The sequence below is a fragment of the Paramormyrops kingsleyae genome, chromosome 3 (assembly GCF_048594095.1).
Source record: "Paramormyrops kingsleyae isolate MSU_618 chromosome 3, PKINGS_0.4, whole genome shotgun sequence".
In the NCBI taxonomy this organism is placed as follows: Eukaryota; Metazoa; Chordata; class Actinopteri; order Osteoglossiformes; family Mormyridae; genus Paramormyrops; species Paramormyrops kingsleyae.
Genome location: NC_132799.1, coordinates 5,929,740 through 5,949,961, shown reverse-complemented (window position 1 = coordinate 5,949,961; position 20,222 = coordinate 5,929,740). Strand labels below are relative to the sequence as shown.

Sequence of the window (20,222 nt, the reverse complement as noted above, 5' to 3'; positions counted from 1 at the left end):
GACACAATAAGTAACAAAGCAAGAACCTAATAAGACTATTTAAGGACCAGAAGTGCCACATAAAAACATTCAGGCATCAGAGGCACATAGAATTGAAATTGTATTTGAATTTGTATTTGTGCTGGCAGAAAAAAAGTACTACAAAACAAAACACAAACAACTACGCAATAAAAAAAATATAGAAGACTGGTCCAACATCCTTAGTGATAGAGAGACACAGAGAGAGAGAGAGAGAGAGAGAGGCGGGACTCACTGTCGGAGGAGCTGGCGGCCCTGTTTCCAGGAGAACTGGTTGTTGCGTGTGCCCTGGACCTCGTTCTCATTCTCACTCCCGTCATCTGCTAAGTCAGAGAGACACTATGAGCCAGCACGTCGAAAGGTGGCATCCAAACAGAAAATTACAATGCCAACCCGGGCTCATAACATTCAATCAATACTTTCAGTCACATTTAATACAGAACAGTGACCTTTTATGTTGAATGAAAACAAAAAATCATACAATTCAGGCTACAACATATTCCAGGGCAACAGATATATATGCTAGTTTTACCCCAACAATACTCTGTCCAATTCATTTTGAAGAACAATGATTCTTAACACTAGACTGAGCTTGTCTGTGCACCTCTAACAGAAAGTGGAGTATTAATTCAGATTTATAATCCATTAACTGATCGTTGGACTAATATTACTGCAAGAACAGATCTCAAAAAACACCCAATTGCCAATTATTAAAGTTGCCCATAATAACAAGGGTTGTATTTTAGACTCACAAAAATGTCACAATCCAAACAAGTCAAACATACTGAATTAAATGAAAATTCTACTTGGACAAATATCACCAATGAAAGGGAGGGAGACCCAATATCAGGTCTGCCTGTATTTTAAGAACAATGACAATTAAATAAGAGACCATGGGACTGCCAGTAGTTTTATGGCATGTGTGTGTTTCCCTGCACGAAGCAGCAGAGTGCATCATCGCTAGCGATCCCACACAGCACTTGCAATTGGAACAAGCTCTTCAGAAGAAGAGGCGAAGGCTTTGAGTGGGTTAGCATTCTCTGGTCAGTAGGGGATGTACTGGACACTGGGGGGCCAAAAGGGACAGATGTCACACACTGAGACACAAAGGCGGATTCATTGTCATCCGGTCTGGATTGTTCGTTTTCCTGGCGCCCCCTGCTGGTGCTGCTGCTCCATAACAGTTGCATTCAAGAATGTTAAACAAACACATCCCAACATCCTCTGGGACAAGAAAAGGGGGGAGGGGCTGGTGGTGGCACGTTCACCACTGTCTGACTCTGCCCCTGAATGAGTCAGAGACTGAACCTAAAACAAAGCAATATCTTTTTTTTATTGGGGCTTAGCGGAATCCTCAGAGGGATGAAAAGGACAGACAGTGCCATGTAGGCAGTCTAGAAGGCGGCTAGTTGAAGTTGCTAGGATGAGCTCAGGACAACAATACAATAAGGATCCATTATACCAGGAATACTGAGGAGCAGCGTTGGCTCAATCCAAACTACTAGCACGTGCTGGCTCGATTGCACACTGACTCACTTTGCTAGCATGTTCACCTCGCTAGCTAGCACACTCCAGCTCATTAGCATATTCACCTCGCTAGCTAGCACGCTCCAGCTCATTAGCATATTCACCTCGCTAGCTAGCACGCTCCAGCTCATTAGCATGTTCAGCTCGCTAGCTAGCACGCTCCAGCTCATTAGCATGTTCAGCTCGCTAGCTAGCACACTCCAGCTCATTAGCATATTCACCGTTGCTAGCTAGCACACTCCAGCCCATTAGCATGTTCAGCTCGCTAGCTAGCACACTCCAGCTCATTAGCATATTCACCTCGCTAGCTAGCATGCTCCAGCTCATTAGCATATCACCTCGCTAGCTAGCACGCTCCAGCTCATTAGCATATTCACCTCGCTAGCTAGCACGCTCCAGCTCATTAGCATATTCACCTCGCTAGCTAGCATGCAACAGCTCATTAGCATATTCTCCTCGCTAGCTAGCACGCTACAGCTCATTAGCATATTCACCTTGCTAGCTAGCACGCTACAGCTCATTAGCATATGAACCTTGCTAGCTAGCACGCTACAGCTCATTAGCATATTCACCTTTGTAGCACGCTCATTCTTTAGCACGCTCTGGGCACATCAGCATGGTCACTCTGCCAACACATGTTGGCCTGTTAGGATGCTCCAAAAGAGCCAAATTAAAGAAGCACTATAAGCACCTACCAGAGTTGTAACTTGGGGGCTTCAAGTCTCCTTGATTCAACTCTGTTCCATATTTCAGCTTGTGGTACTTTGCCCTGGAAATGACAGGAAATGAGGAAAAAAAAATTAGCGGGAACAAGAACCACCAAAGCCACGTGACTGCAAATCAAACCTCAGGATCAGAGCTGCATGTTCCAATTGTCCCCCAAAGACTAGAAAAAGTCTGATTGTTAAAAACAGATCTTCCAGCCAGACATTTCAAACAGACATGTCTAGTGTTTGATGCAAGACACACCAAGAGCAAACCCATATCAATGCACATACCGATAAGAATAATCTATGCTGTTGAACACTAATTATCAGTAGCAGTATAAGCAGTTGAGTTTCCAGTAACGCTGAAGTACGCTTAAGAGGAATTAAAGCTTAGACTGATGATATCAAGTGGCATGTTACGAAGACACTGGCAGCCCAGCACGACCACACACACACACACACACACACACACACACACACACACCTCAGGCACTAGTCGGCTATACTTATGCGTGCTCCACTTTCCAGTGATGCACTGTACTCCCTTAAGGATTAAAAAAACATCAAAAATATGGGACAGGTTGCTAGGCAGCCACAGATACCAACGGATGTGCTAGAGGCTGTGATGACGCTCCTCTCTCTGTATTAATGCAGATTGCCTGTCATGCCAACGCAAAAGTACCATGAAAGGTGCTTTTCTTCCTCCTGCCAATTTAGAACTCAAAGGCAATCTGGTAAGAATGCAGTGTGAAGGAAACTGGGGCAAGGCATTTATTTCACAAACACACACACACACACACACACACGTATGCAAGTATATCTAATTATGATGCCACCCCCCTAGTTTACAGCATTTTATATTTTTTTCCCCTCCATCACAACACCAAGCATCCTGCCACATACCAAAAAAGTTTTTTTTTTTCTAAACTCTCTCTTCTCATGTTTGCTGCACTACCTTTTCCCCACTAACAAACTCCTGGCTGGAAGCACATCAACAAGATGTGTGCTAACAATGCAGTAGTTGCATACAGCATGAACTACACCTCCCAGAATTCCATGTTCACAGGAAAATCATAGCGAATCCTTCAATAATGTGTCAGGGGGTGGTCGTGGTAGCCTGGAGCCTGTTTTAGACAGCACGGGCACAAGGCTGGTGTACACCCTGGATGAGATGTCGGTAATTACAGGAACTGATTCCCATAAAAAGAGAGAAAACTGCAGATTCTGAGCTGTCAGACCTCCTAAAATACAGAGCTTTAAATCACATCTTTAACTAAAGCCTAGGCGACACAGGATTGCAAAATGTGCCACTCAATGGTCAGAGACAGCATTCCAGTAAAGACAATTAGAGTGAGTCTTGATACTGTCAGTATTATCCCTATCTAAGAATTCCAATACAGTTGGCTATGAGGATAGACTATTACCCCACATCATCTTTGAGGGGAAAAGTTGCAAAGACAATAAAACAAAACAAAAACGCCTACAGCACCATTCAGGACCTGGATGGGTGTAAATAATTCTGCAGCTAGAACCTTGGATTCCATGCAGAGGCCAGTATCATCTTACGTCCCCTCAGCATGGCACAACGAGAAGTGGGCAAACGAGGCAGGCCAGTTCCCTTGTGACAATGTCATTTCTCTTTTTTTGGGGGGGGGGGGGGGGTGGAGCAGGAATATCATAATCCCTGGGCCCCCGTGCCAGAGGCAGTGGACAGAAATCTGCTTTTAACGGCCGGTTGAAGCTCTAACTGCTAACGGCAAGCTACTGCTGGTAGAGGGAAGGGCCTCTGAATCATCCTTGATAGTTAGACTGCTGAGAGAACATCAGAGGAGATTCAAGGCTTTCAGCTTAAATGATGGGTCAGCAAGTGGTTTTAGCAGTTCAGGAAGCTAAAGCGACCATTCCAATCAATGGAGCACTATCCTAAGGGTACCTGACAAAATCTATTGAACGTCAAGCAATAATAATGATAAAATAATAATAATAAAACTATGACATTAGCATTTTACCTCAAGAGCACCTCAGTGATTGCAGTGGTGTGGTTGTGCAATGGAAATAAAATTACATTTTACAAAAAAAGATCACTATATATTCAAGGTCACGATCTGATCAAAGTGCACTACTGAATATTAAAGCTGACACTGTGACTCATTAAGCTGGGCTATTAAAAACATACAAGAAGAAAATGAAACACTGCACATACAGTGACTGAGAAAACTGGGCGGGGAAGAGCAGTGGAAGTAAATGTATGTATTGTGAATTTCAGAATTACATTTCCCAGAAGCGCAGTGGCCAGACATGTTCTTGCATCATGTGCTTCTGTGGGAAAGACAAAAAAAAAGCTGGGATGCAGACCTCTCCTGCTTCAAGGCGTACTCCAGCATCTTGATCCTCCTCACCAGGTCCTTCTTCAGGTTCTCCTGGCCCTTCCGTTCCCCTTGCAGGAAGGCAATCTGTGCCTGTGGACACAAATATCGCCTCAGCGTTAGAACAGCTTTTGTATACCCAAGGATATCACAGCAATCTACAAAGACATTACACATCAAGCCCAAATAATTCCTGTCCCAAATGTGAGCCCTTGAACCTCACCTGGCTCAGGTGTCAGACCTCTCCTACAGAGGCAATACATGGTGTTTGGCCAGGGGTTAGCACTGCATTACATAAACCAGGAATCCTTTGAAAAACAAATTATCTGGGACATGCTTCTATAGGCTTATTCAGAGCAGGGGAGGCAGGATGAATGACAAACTGGATTGGCAAGTAATATGACTATGTAGCAAGAACAAACAGCTTGCTTCAGCGAGACGGGCAGAGTCGTGCTCTGACTCCCACGTACAGTGACTCAGCATCATAAAGCATCCATTGCATCCAGCTTCAGTGCCAATCTGAATCCTAAAGAGCTCATTTAGCTGCTCACAGCTGTGTGAGGTCATGTGCAGGAGCGGGCCTTCCCGTACCTGGTTACAGGAAAACAGAACAAAATCCTAACAGCCTTTCCTCATTCTCCTTGTAAACATGGCAGCAAGCTACCAAAGCCAATGGTTACCACGTCCGCAGTCACTGCCACCCGACTGCATGCCCAGAGGATTAATGCCCAACCCAGTTAATGACAGGGTGAGATGTAGCTGACAAACTCCCTGAGAGAGTGCCAGAGCATGACCTTCCCTCAGAGATGGAACAAAAACAGCCACAGGGCACCTGTTTAGATGCACAGATCTCCCCCTGAGAACATCTCCTGCCTTCTTCCCCAACCCGCCTTTCTTCTACGTCACAGCCAGACACTTCGTAAACAACCCTTGATTTTCACATTCAGCGTTTTCTTGGAAAACGACAGTGACATACTAACAGACCATAACATCTTCAAAATAAAAATCTAATTGTAATAGTAGAGATGAAGATGATGAAGAGGGGGAGAAAAAAAATCCACAAATAGCTGTGCAAACACGAAGATCAGATAAATATATCAAGAACCATCCAGTTTTCACTACATGCCTTGAAGAAGTAAAAAATTATACACATTGGAGAACTTGTCCCATTACACACTTCAGTACTTCTCCTTAAATTGGCATTTTCACCCTTTGCCCCCCAGTACAGCTAAAAGCAACACTGGCATTACACAACGAGAGCCTCAGACGGCATAGGAAATGCTGAACGCAATACTCTGACTGTAACAACCACTTCAGTGCTCTGCAGTCATTGACGACGACTCTAAAAATACACACACAGCAGACGACTGGGGAACCCAAAATACTATAGAAGTGTGTCGCACTCATTGGACCTCTGATGAAGACTCAGAAGTGTCCCTGGGATACGTGTGACCTGCTGCTGTATCCCTCCCCACCTACGAACAAGAACACACACATTGCCTGATAACCAGCAGCGCGCATTCCATGCATTCCTACAGGGCATAGTAACTGTGCCAAACCCTCAAACAGCCTTTAAACAAACTACCTTCGAAAATTCCTGCCTACTACCCCCCTCTCCCTTTCCCCAACACAGACCACACTTTGCAGTCTGTGCCACATCCACACAGGGTCTGATTCATTATTAATAGCAAGCAGGATGTAGAATATTTACATTTATTTAGCAGTAGCTTTTGGAAAAAAACATACAAATGAGGCATCGAATACATTACAACCATATAGCAGTCAGGGGCCAACTAGACTAAAGTTCACTTATGCTATGAATTCCCAGGTACAAATGTAAGTGGTATCAGAACAATAGCTGTATAACACCTTTCAAACATTAAAAGGACCCAAGAACATTCAACTCAAAAGATAATGTGCGAGACTAAGACTGCCTACGAGTTGAATGCCTTGGCTTCTCGCTGATCAGGGAGTCCATCAGAACATATCGGACTCCCTAGATAAGGTGTGGGCTTGTATGATCTGCCAGTCAATACTGTTACTTCCGCAGAAGTTCCCAGATAGCTGTGTATTCACCGATCACCTCATTGAAACTTGCTGGACACTTTTAATTAAAAAAACTGTTCTGAATCACAACTGTACCTACACTGCACTGTCTGCACTTTAGATTTAATTTACACCCAATTTGCAAAATGTTTGTAAAATGTTATTGAGTAAATAAGTACATGTAGGGACTCAGACAGACGATATTTCATCCCTGATGTAAGCATTATTGTCAGCCCCTCAATATACAAAGATCTCTCATATCATACTGTTGACGGCAATTTCCCACCAGCCTGCTTCAGGCCTTGTGAACAGAATGTCCCACTAAGACTGTTCACAGACGGTCAATCAAAGGCAACCTACACACATCACACATACGCCGAGAATCACAATAAACGCAGCAGCCATTCAAGTGGAGTGTTTGAGAAAGATTAGACTACCGTAGTCCCTACTCACCAGTGGCCCAGTGAGAGCTGACTAACAGAGCAATACCAGAAAGATAATCTCCAAGATCCAGCCTAATTGCCAATTAAACTGAACAACATTTCTCCACCGGTGATTGAATTGCATGGCCCCTGATTTACTACCCTGAGTGCTCCTAACCTGAAGAACTGAATGACTGCCCAACAGCACAATACATCACTTACTAATCACTGAGCACACATACAGGCCTTAGAGGAAAACCCCGCACCAAAATTTCACAGAAAATCCCTATGCTGTCTCATTCCTGATTATGAGATCCGTTGTAATGCCAAATTCATAAACACATTGCTGAAATATATCACACAGTTGCAGCATGATCCTGGAGAATCATCTCGCTTACTGGGTTATTCGTGTAGCCAGGAACTCTAGGAATAAAGACCACAAGCCAGCATGATTGTTGACTCTTGCTATGGCAGCCATAGCGTATGTCATCACTCGAAGTGCACACATTTGCTTTTCCCACAAAGGAAAGTCCAAATCCACAGCAGTGTTGGCGCAGGCGTTCCTTAAGGAGGGCTGGTCATTATCCCCAGACGCACTTGAAGACTAGTTTGTTCTCATCTTAGGAACGGTGCTGACACATTGGCAGCCTTGGTCAAGCCCCCAACCCGTCCCCAAGGGGAACAGACAATGAACAACACCATGCAAACGCTACACGGACAACACAGCTCTGATCGCGCATGAGGCTCAGGGAGGGGTGAAACTGCTCAATGAAACTCATTTTCCTCTGGATCGGCATCTAACCAGCAGAAGAAACCAGAGCCTGCTTTTGTGCCCGCTGGATTCCGACGTAAACCCATAACCTGGAAGTAATCAATGAAGAACATATTTCACACATTTAAGAAAGTCAGTGATGTTGCAGCCCTATCCAGCTCCAGCATGCTCCTCAATAAGTGATGAGATGCTTACTTTCAGCTAACTGCTAATATCAAATTGTATTGCATTTCCATCAGTTTGTAAACTGCATTCACAGCTCTACTGGCAAGATCCCTCAGTCTGTCAGCATGCTGGAACAGGTTAAGCCTACTAGGGGAACGCTTCTCCAGTTAAGACCAGTAACAAGGACATTACAACCAGCATGAATTACTGCAGTGATTTTATTTAAGAGGGTATAATAAAGCTTTGGGTATGTTTTCAGTAGAACAAAACCAACTTGTCAGCTGAAAAGCTATATATGGGCTGACAAGGAGCTGATATGTGCAGGCAACTGAAGGACAAGTTGAGAGAAAGGGGGGAGGGGAGGAAAAGATGAAAAACTTGACCAGCTGGCAGCAGCAGACGTACAGTAGCCAAGAGGTTTTGTTCTTGGGTCCTGAATGAACCGCATTCCACAGCCTGCTAATGTTCTCCAGGGCTAACAGACCGTGGAGGCCTGCTCACTATCTGGCTGCTCTAACTTTGATGTCAACCATCTCAACTTTCCTTCTTTCAGTGTTCCTGCACCTCTGGCCTTGTCACACAACCAGGCCCGGCCAAACAGGCCTGTGCGGGCAGGCTCACCACTCCGAATGTTTTTGAAACCGACAGAGAGACCTGGTATATAGCTGCATTGGTATTAGCTAGAGGGCCACAAACGCAGATTGTGTACCTGGACACCCTCCAGGAGACTGGCTGGGGGATTATTTGGCACAAGGCAAAATTGGTTAACAATACATGCTTTTCAGACAAACTGATTTCCATTAAGCATTCTCTGTTGCCAATATTGGGGGGTGTCATTGTGTTTATATACCTTAGAACAACCAAAGTCTGCTTAATTTCTACACTTATAAACGGGTAAAATAGCAAGGCAGTTTGTCACCATCGCCAAAGATAAATGCTGCTGCAAGGCATGTTGAATAGCCGATTTGCGCAGTCAGACCTTCTGTCAAAATTAGACTTTACAGCCCCTAATCATTCAACATCTCTGCAGCTGGCTTGTGCCACATCATCTATGGATAAAAATCCCAATGCTATTCAGCTTGGGAAAGCCCTAAAAACTGCCTAATTAGGCTACTTTTAATTGAACCAATGCTGATAATTCTAGCTGCCATTCATTTTTTTAAATCAAACTAATTTTGAACAGAAGTTGCCGCAGTACAAGGATTTTTTCCCCCCTCATTTGACTTACTGTAGCTTTAGAATGTCAATACCTTACTGTCTATGCGCAGGTTCATTATTTCTAGGAGGAAAAGCTGCTTGGCAGGGCCTCATTTGCCCTAGATCTTGCTCAGTACAATATTTGGAAAGCAACATATAAGCTCTGGGTATGGGGGTTCTGAAGTGCTTGGTAAGTGACCAGTGGGAGGCCATATATTCACATTGAGCAATTCAAGCTCATTCCTCACTGCCTTCAAGAATATATCACCGCTCGAGGAAGACAAAAATAAACACTGTGCACATCCTCCAAATAAACACATTAAATCACCGAGCCAATTACACTAATCATGCCTGGATGGAATAAAGGGACACTTAACCCCATTTTTGGGAGGAGTTAAAGAGCAAAAGCATTGATAAGGTGATTATTAATAGGCCCCAAACACAGCTGCCACTAAATATAGTCAAGTGCACTATGGGATATCATGTCAGAAGTGTTATCTGAGCCAACTGGTAAAAATAAACTACTGAGGGAGAAAGAAACAGGGGAACTAAAAATTCAAAACTCAAACCCACTGCCCCCAAGCTCATTTTCCAATGTGCCACTTTCCCAAGAAGATTCTAGATTCATAACTTGATTACTTCTGTGCAATTAATCCAGCTGCCCTTCACGCATGTTACCAGGGCGGCTCAGTGGAGATGCGAATGAGGGAGGAATTACAATAACAGGGCAAACAATCTGGCCTGTTGAGAACACCATTCTGGATGCTGATTTACAGCTGGAGTAATTGAGCAGGAGAGAGAGAAAGGCACTATTAAGAGAGAAAGAAGGAACAAACCAAACAGAAAAGTCTCAGATCCCAGAAAACTGAATCCCACTCCTCAGGATAGGGACAATGTGAATTCCAAATCCTATATATTCGTCTGAATTTATCACCATCATAGTGGTGGAATTTAGACAACGGTCTGTCACCTGGTGCAATGCATTTCACCCACTACTAGTCAATGACAATACAGAAAAATCACATGGGCAGCAAGCTAGTATTAGCAGACGAATTTCAAAACATTTCAAATATCAGACTAAGTACACAGCTCGGCTTCCAAGCCCATTTAAGCTCAAAACAATGTTCCAGTGTTTGCAATTCACCACCCCTTGGATCAGTGCAGGCAAGAGTGGCCTACATGCGGGTAAAACTAGGTAACCCACTTGGTCGAGAATCGCCTCCGCTCCTGCTGCCACCATCGCATTTTTGGCATGCTGGTAATGAAGGCAGGGACTGACCCGCCTCCCCAGGGCAGCTGAGTGAGGGGACAGAATTAAATGCAAAGAAAACGCCGGCTGGCACAAAGAGCTCACTGGAATCTGGAATCTCTTGATCTGTGAGGAGCCCCCCCATCCGGAAGTCCCAGCCTCAGCCCCCTCCTCCTCCGTTCCGCCATCCCGAAACCATCCCGTCTCGGTACTCAAAGCTGCGAGAAATCTCTGCCACACCTCTGGGCTGATATAGGCCACCCTCCAACTTCTCCCAGACAGAACTACCCCAACAGGGCGTGATAAAAGCATCCTTTTAGGAATTGGATGGACGTATTTACTTAGATCTCAGAAGAATTTTCACTTAAAGGTCATGCTACAAGTCACTGCATGCTGCTGTGTAGCTCACACCCTGAATATAAAATCAAACTAAGTCTATGTGAAGAGGCACAGCAGGATGGGGGGGTGTGAAAAAAGGGCTATGATAAATCTAGCTTAATTATTTCAGAGAGGACTGTGCGGCAGCTGAGGCTAGCAACCTCCCCTGGATTATTTCCAGGCCTCAATCCAGCTGACCTTCACTAATCAGCATTCAACAAAAGGGCCAGTTTGCCTCACTAATTAAACAGTAACGCAGCAAGTAACTACCTGGGCTTTGGCGCAAGCAACACAGCGGAGAACATGATCATCAGTGTCAAATTATATAATTTTATATTATATATATATATATATTATATATAAATTATATATATAACAAATTACTGCCCACGTCGCTCTGGCCAGTCACAGTGATGCTGGCCACTGGCCACTGGCCCCTTCAGTGATCTTACTCTTCCATTGGACCCAGCAGCTCATCAACAGCGATAACACCAGCACCCAAAAACATGGGCCACAAAGAGCGGCGATCGCACAAGCAGGAGGAGGATCCTCAAGATTCAAACACTTTATTGGCCACGTAGGACAGACAGGGGGCATTGGAATGTGTGGTTGTCCAGCCCCACTCTATTATGAAAGTCTATTGACAGAATAAAGCAGAATGATACGTAGGTTGATAAAGCGCCGTAACAGACATATAATGTGCATGTGCCGTGTATAGATTAGATTAGATTAGATTAGATTAGATTAGATTATACTTTATTAATCCCTTGGGAAGGTTCCTCCGGGAAATTTAGTTTGTATATGTTATGTTAGTATGTTTGTATATGTTATGTTAGTTTGTATATGTATATGTTATATGTTGTATATTAGTTTGTATATGACTGTTATGGGAAATGCAGATGTCGAAAATTCAAATTGCCTATCGGCTAAACATATTAGCCGTTAGCTGCAGATACGATATGGGACAAAGCCAGGGGAAGGGCAAGTTAGGCGTGCGTTAATGAGCGCACCTGGGGATTTGCGTGCTAGCATGCATGTGCACGGGTGTGTCCGCATATTTCCCCAACTGAGAATGCAATTCAAGAATATCTGCGACGGGGTGAAGTTTCAACCTGGTGGTGTTACCAAAGAGTACAGGGGGCAACTGGTAGCTTAAACCTCAGGAAAGTATATTCCCCACACCTTAGGGCCCAAAGATTAGCAGAGAGGAGATTGAGGTGCAGTCATGACTGCACTCCACAGTGCTTAAACATATTAACACTGGGTAAACAGCCTCTGCTTTGAAAATCAAACAATGGTCGGGGATAATCCGCTTAGGGTAAGAGCCATTATTGTATTTATGTCTGAGTTGGGAAATAGAACAAAAAGAATAAACTCTACGGCCAGCTTCCACAAATTTGCACAGCGATGGCCAAAGGGACATCAGGTGGCATGTCAAGGTGACTCATTCTGGTTAGAGTACAGCCTGCCATACATACGCAAAACTCTAAGCCAAACAATAACAACCATGGTTATAATCTTCAGCATGTACAAGTCTATTACAAATGCGGTGTTATCGTAGATTGTTATCATATTGTGGGGACATTTGGTTGCCTCAATGTAGGGGGACTTTCCCACCAGGTATCATACTTTTGGTACTTCAGGGTGTTGATATTCCACTGGCCTACAAACTAGTACAGTCACTGAATGATGAGGTGGGATATATTGTACTCAATTTGAAAAATGGGTGCAGTATATTATAGGGCTGGACAGTGTGTGATATTAATACCAACATCACACTGGCCTTCTTTGGACAACTTTTGGAAGGTACTGATCACAGGATACCGGGAACACCCAACCAGACCTGTCATCATGGAGATGCTCTGACCCTAGCCATCACAATATGGTAGCCATCACAATTTGGTCCTTGTCAAAGTTGCTCAGATCCTTACACCAGCCTATTTTTCCTGTTTCCAACACATCAACTGAAGTGTCCGCTCACTTGCCTAATATATAATAGCTCCCTTGACCATTGTTATGCGATAAACAATGTTATTCACTTCACTTTCAGTGGTTTTAATATTATGGCTGATCGGTGTTTGTTCGTTTGCACTTTATATAACTTACAGCTGTATGCACAATAATTTCCCCCTGGAATCAATAAAGTTAAAATTAAACACATCTACACACCAAAAAAAAAAGATGGACATTAATAGACAGTAAACATGAATAATAAACAACTACAAACAGTAATACTGCAAAGAAAGTCACAGGCACAGAATAAAGCAGCCAAAGCCCTAATTCTCTCGCACATTAACATGGAATCTAGCATTGCTCTCTCGGCAAACCCTCGGCAGGTGGAACCTTTCCTCCACACCGTTCATCTCATGCTACTGCCCAGGACAAAGTGCCCACTTCCTACAGATGGTGAACTGCCTTCCAGAAAACGAGATCATTAATTAACCGGCCAGTGCTATTCGGGAGCAGGAGTAATAGGTAAAAGCATCTCGTGAAAAGGAAGCTTCAGCTGCTTATGGTTCACAGGAGTTGTACGCAACTGCAATGCTGGAAGTGGACCTGGGCGACTCGTCCAATGAAAAGGGCGCAGAGGGGAAGAGTCTGGCCATGACTGTCCTACTGGCACAGCAGAGGCTCAGCAGGGAGAGCCTCACAACTTAACACAGGGCACAGGCGTGTCTTTATGCAGAGGAAAGGGAGAGAAAGAGAGAGAGAGAGAGATAGGGGGATAAAATGACTTCCTGCACCCCCCCCCCCCCTCCCCAATACAGAGTCCAGATACAGCGAGGAAGCAGCGGGCATGCCATTCACTGCCCACCCTCTGGGTGCCATCTATCGCCTTGTTGTTGCATCTTACTCACGCGTAAGGAGATAGACCAAAAGACCCCAAGTCAAAGCCACACACAGGTCAACATGAACGATCCCCATGTCTACCACCCCTACTGGAACTGGTAATCGCTAATCTGGCATCAAGTGGAAACAAAGCCAGCTGAGGGGCTCGTGGCTCTGCAGGCGAAACTCAACGCGAGTGTCATGTGAGCAATTCACTGCAAACTTCAAGTCCAAAGAGGGTTGTACCAGGGCAGGAAGCTATATGATGTCACTGACGGTAGAATGCTGAGGGAGGCCGTCTGTGGGACTGAGTTACGGCAATGAGCGGTTAACAAAGGAAGAACATCGCTCCCCAGACTCACCCCAGTGAAGAACAAAACTAAACATAGCTCAACAATAGCTCATCCGCTTGTCTGCTCTTCGGGATTCCGCTATCCCACAATGCCCAGCTTACGTTTTGCAGGACTGCTAATACAGTTGGTGGTTTCAGGAAACAACAACAAACCCAGGCGGCTGAGAGTGATATCACAACACAGGTGACACCCAGGAGTCCCTGTTAACAAAACTAGCTAGTTTTGGTGCTGTTGACTTCAGCTGATCACCCCTCCGCTCAGGAGAGGATCCATGAAGAAACCCCAAGGGCAAGCTCTACAATGTCAGAAAAAAGCGCCAATTTGTACTTTTGAGGGTACAATTACTTGTCACTGGGGCTGTACTCTCAAGCCTCTGCCAATTGTACCCTAGTTATAGGTAAATGACCTTTTAGTCTAATTTAAGGTACAGCCACAAACTCTGATAAACATGTCTGTACCACTGGGGGTATATTAATGTTTGTACCTTGGGGAACAAAACTGTACCAGGGTTCTAACCCTTTTTTCTGACAGTGTAGGGGGAGGCATTTTCAATGACAACACATCAACCCAACATTTGGCCATTTAAGCACAAACTGATGAACTCACATTGCAAACCAGGTAAACTCCTAAAACGGTTAAAGACATTAATACTAAATATGACAGGGGAAAATACAATTAACTGAGACATCTTATGGCAATGACTTTGACGTTTCTCCATTAGCGCATGGAGAGAAGCCAGAAGTGAGGCTGGATTTGCACACCCTCTCCAGCCCCACCTCCCACCAAATGCAGAGTCTGGAGATCCCAATGGCGCGAGTGCCAACTTCTTTTTTGTCCCGTGTAAGGAGAGGCCGCTTGGGAATGTCGAGATTTCCTTCGCTGATGCCAGAGGCACAATTGCAGGAAGAAGTTACAGGACCAAGGAGAGGGAAGAGGTGGGTCCAGGGGTCAGCAATGAGAGAATAACTATACGGCCTGCAACTAACTATCAGTGCGTCACCCACAACGTTTATAAGCCTATCATTATTATTTGGCTGGTGGTGAACAAACTGTAGTTAAGAGACCTGTAATAGACAAAGGTCTCTGAATGACTGTGGGACTGTAGCCAAATTCCTATTGGTTCACAGCAGATGGAAACAACCAATCACAGGACAAAGCTCCCTTGAGAAGCCAAGCACCCACTACTGAAGGGGTGCGAATACTGACAATGCAACAATAAAGTACTAGAATACCTCACACAGCTGCTCTTCCAAGAGTTTGCCCATCTCAGCTTGATGTTAAGTGCAGCTGGAACACCAGTGTTTCTATGCTCTGGACTACAGAGGAGAAATGGCCAAGTTGCTCGCAGCAGGGGATCTAAGACAGTGTGACCAGCAATGGTGCTTGGGCAAAATAAGCTGGGGGAAATGGAGGAAGGAAAAAGCAACCGCAACAAGCCACCTATCATAGATCTGTCAGCATCTTGCCACAGGCACCAATGTCCTCCTGTCACAGGCCACCTCCACAGGGTGCGGTTCAGTGACAAGCTGGATGAGGGCTACTCCTGGATCACTTAGTCCTGCTGATAAGGTTTGCCGGCAGCCTGAGAGGACAGTGCCTGGAAGCCCATATCCAGCCTTGTGCAAAGCCTCCAGCTCCAAACATTGTACAACAAGGTCTAGTCTTTAAATGGTACAATGATGTCAGGTGGCCGTTTCGCTTCGTGCAAACATATCTAATCCAAAACTAAGAATTCACTATAAGCAGAATTTGTCTTTATGGCACAGGAGACCTAATGACCAGGAAGATGCAGATCCATCATCCAGATAAGCCAATGAAGAAAACCTTACACTATAAATAAACTGTATGAATGCATGACCGTTTCGGGCTGATACTGGAGACTGAAGCATAGCATTACAAAACAAAAAGACAAAAACACAAACAATATTTGACTAGTCTCGTGAAGTCAGGCAAATGAGAACCTGGAGAGCACAGACCTAAACACGCAAGCACTCTCTCACAGAACACAGACTCACTCATTCGTTCATGCTTAACTGACAACAGGAATTCAAGAAATTACATTGAGCAGGGGAAAGTAGAGGCAACCAGCTCTGGAGGAAGCAAACTCAGTCATTTCCTCTGAAATAACTTAACAGCCTGAAATACAAGCATAGGGGCGTTTCCACGCATGCGAGACCATTTAAGTGTCTCTTTGGTTTGTGTCTGAGAGGACATGATGGCACTCAGACAGTAATGACTTTTCTGAGCACTGCCCACTCTCCTTGCCACTACCTCTGACTGCCACCCCACCTGCTCTCTGGCTTGGAGTAACAGTTACCCAGGGACCACCTGGATAAACTGCTGCCACCCTACACCTTTTCCAGCAGTTCCTAGTTGGTCTCCCATCCAAGTACTGGCCAGGCCCAAACCTACTTAGCTTCAGGTGGAGTACCTAGCCCGAATTGCAGGTGGAATGGCTGCTGGAGAGGCTGTTGAACATTCCTTTGCGCACCGCTCATCTTTATCCTACCATGTTGACTCAGGATAACTAGCAACGTCAACAAGTCACTAGTAGACCAAGCTTTGGGGCGATGGGTCAGGCCAGGGGATACTTTAACAAAATTCCTCATTTATCACGTGTACATTGGTATTTGCTGACCAGGTTACGCAACTAGGCTGCAGCGATAACGTTGTCCCTGTTGCCCAGCCCTTACTGCCTCAACGTCTACTCTGCAGCAGCTGTCACTCCAGGCAAAACAGCTCGTGCAAGGGACACCACTAAAGCTGAGGCATTTGGGGCAAATGGCTGCTTTGGGTTGTAGGACACAGTGTAGGTGGCCTTCTTAAGAGGAATATTCTTGGGAGAAAACTTAGAAGCTGGACTGTTAAAGGGCAAGGGTCCTATGATTACCTAAACACCATCCTGGGGTCATGATATTTCTAGTGTGTGTTCACTGCTAAATCATAAATCACTTAACTGCAGTTATCGCTCCACTAAATTACTGTGGCCATTCTTGATTGTCCCCAACGTGCTTTCAAATCCCTCAATTCTTCACATTTAATCAACATCTCCACTTCAACAGTTAATCATTCGACTCTGCGTGCCTCTAAACTGTAAAATCAAACGTTACTGCTTGCTACCATGTAACGCCTGGGAGATGATGGACACATGACAAACGGTGTTTACACCTACCCTAGCTGTGTTATTAAAGGACCATTAGGACATGTACAACGTCGTGAACACAATCCCTTTGTTACATGTGTACACAAACCCTGTGACCCATTCACAGGCAAGCTTAGTAAGTAGAACCAGAGCTAATACATAAATAAGAGCTAACTGCAGGTAATCCCACATGCTTCATGACAGTCCCTAGACATTAGTGAGTTTGGTTTGGGGGAGGGGGGTATTTCCTCCCTCTTGGATAACTTACCTCCCAACAAGAGAGATAAGAACAGAGGGGGACTTTATGTCACTTTGTATGTAAATACTTACAGTACCACGAAAACCACAATCTGACTAGGTAGGCCTTTAAAACAAGATGAGAAGAGGAAAAGTATGTGTCCATTCTTTCGCCCGTGCCAGAAATAGTTAACTGTTAACCATCAGGAATGCAGCAGAACTACGGTTGAAAGCCCACCATTGGGCCGCTGGGGGGGATCCACAGGCACAGCAAAGCAAGGGTTCCCCTACATCGCACAAGTGCATCAATGGCACCGATTTAAGAAGCTGGGGAAAGGATTACATAGCAAAAGGCACCACCGCATTTTGCATGAACGGTCCAAAGCAATAAAGGCAACTAAATGGGAAGCAGACACACAACAAAAAAAAAAGACTTGTTCCTCGCAATGTGTAACGACAGAGGCCTCAAGATTACTGCCACATGTGTTAAGTGATTTACACATATCCAGTTCCCAGAGGCGTTAAAATGCGGGGTCTGGCCGACGGTGCTGATATCACACTCAACCGTATCTATAAACCATGCTCCTGATGATGATGATGATTTCTATTATGATTTTAATGATTTCGTTTGCGGCGCCATCGCCAAAACACAAGCTCACAATCAACATTTAGCCCATAAGGCGTTAAAATGCGTCTGGGATTACGGCCGACAAATGGCAGCGTGCGGTTCAACCACAACAAACGCACGGGGAGCACGTATTTTATTAAACGTTAACTTGGTATCAAATCCGTTCCGGTTTTATGCCATACATCACTTAAGTTGATAAAACTCTAGTTGTAAAAAAAAAAACACGAAATATTTTATAAAAATCCTTCAAATCAAAGTGCGTCGGGGTAAAACACCGCCACACTAAAAATATCTCTCCTTTTCACTGACGTTCCATTCCGATCACATCAACCACCATTAACACTTCGCCAATCATTCAAGCTACAGGGTAAGAGAAGCGAAATGACACCTTTAAACCAGCAGCTCAGAGCCAGATGAGGCATTAAATGTTGCAATCCGTTTATTTCTATAAATCCAAATGTCTCTATCTTCATACCGTAAAATTCAAAAGGACTAAGTGACATTTAGGTGTATACATACATGTAGACATAAAGCCATATGCCAGCAAGAATGCAAAAACAACGTGCGTTTGTTCTCTTTACGTTTTAATACTAAAACAAAACTTTGAAAATGTTCATTTTTTACACTGCCGAATCTCTCGTCATTTAATAATATCAATTTCTGGTTTTGAAAGCAACACAATAGAACACATCTGCAGGAGCTGGCAGAAACCTGAGAAGTATTCAACAAAAGCGCCGGTCTGATCAGACCAAAACTCCTTCCGTGAGAAAATAAAACGCAGATCTGCTACAAAATTCAGCGCGTTAAATTGGTCTAGTTTTTGATCTGGGACCAGCAATGCAACTACCCTGTAAACACTTTGACAGACATTTTAACTTCGGCCGGTCATTCTCTGACTGCACGGTCTACGATTCGGTGGGGAAACCGGAACAGAAGTAACCAGTTAAAGTAGCAAAAACACGGCAGTGGGGCTTCGGCCGCCGCGTTCGCGGATAGCGCGCCGTCCCGTTCATCGCCGTCGGGAAAGCGCTGTAATGAACTCTCACAATTTCAGTAACATCAACATTTCAGGAAATAATCGAACGGAAGCCTGAGGCTGCGTGTGACAAAACACGAATACCTGTTTACACGAGTAAGAGCACGAGTTACGGCCATCCGGAGCCCCATCCGGGCTGAGACCGGTCTGCCTGCCCGGCCGGGTAACGTTAGCATCATGCTAACGCTGCGGAGCCATGACTCGCAGTACAGACGCTGAGCAGCGCACACTCCCTCTCCGACAGCACAGAGTATGTTTCCCGCTCAATAAAAAAGGAGAAAAAGGAAAGGGAACCCCCACAAAGACATAAAAATAGATAGTTATGTACCTGTAACTCGGCCCGCTCCACCTCCCACTGCGCCCTCTCCACCTCGAAACGGGCCCATTCGTGTTGCAGGAAGTGCAAGATCCCGGGGATACTGTACTGAGCCCTGACGGCCTCGCCACCGTCGCCTTCGGCCAGAGATCCCTTTCCACCACCCGGCAAAACCGGGTTATTATTATTGTTGAAAAAGACGCCCGGCCCCGCCTGTTCATCCATGACCAGGTATAAGGGGGTCGGATCTAGGACAGCCGGCAGAACTTCTCTGTCGGGGGATCCTCTCCGCCGCCTGTGAGCTGACTGCGATCTCCGCCGTTACACCATGAAAAAAACAAAAATACCAGCGCTCTCATCGCAAGCGATCTCCTTTCTGACAGCTAGCTGTCAATCAATGACGCAGACCTCCGGTTAACGCCCACGGCCTGCAGAAAAGCATGACGGGATTTGTTGTTTTCGTGAAATATGTTGCATGCTGGTAGTGCCAGATGTGATATTTAATCATATTTGAAATATACGACGTTCTTAAAGTACCATATTAAAGACTCAAGTTAGCTTACCATAAAAAAGCAACAGGGAGTACAGTTAGAGAAACTGTTCATTATTATTCTCCAGTGGTAAGAAAGACTTTTTTTCTGCAGTCTTGAGTATCAGTATCTTATTTATATCCTGTGCCTATAAAAAGAAGACAGTTGTCTAAAGCCGGCCATCAGAGTATAATTATTCAATCAGTGTTGAAGGACAGCTTAGCTTCGCAGATTCTACCAGTCAGCGGTTGTTTTATGTTCATGCGGGAGCGCAGAGGGGATCCTGATGTAAACTAGATACACC

The 20,222-nt window shown here is 44.9% G+C and overlaps 1 protein-coding gene across 4 annotated transcripts in view; it reads right to left on the bottom strand.

Annotated features, from left to right (window-relative positions):
* The window catches only part of LOC111835723 (striatin), a 30,632-nt gene extending 10,874 nt beyond the window's left edge, over nt 1-19,758 (bottom strand). For 2 of the 4 annotated variants that reach the window (XM_023796317.2, XM_023796319.2), the window contains exons 1-4: nt 19,401-19,758; nt 4,608-4,711; nt 2,241-2,314; nt 254-341 (exon numbers count right to left, since the gene is read on the bottom strand). In XM_023796317.2, coding sequence (XP_023652085.1) covers nt 254-341; nt 2,241-2,314; nt 4,608-4,711; nt 19,401-19,613 — 479 coding nt within the window. In that variant the 5' untranslated portion in view covers nt 19,614-19,758. The remainder of the gene's footprint in view (nt 1-253; nt 342-2,240; nt 2,315-4,607; nt 4,712-19,400) is intronic. The other 2 variants (XM_023796318.2, XM_023796320.2) reach the window with 1 other exon arrangement.
* Between the last annotated feature and the right edge of the window lie 464 nt (nt 19,759-20,222).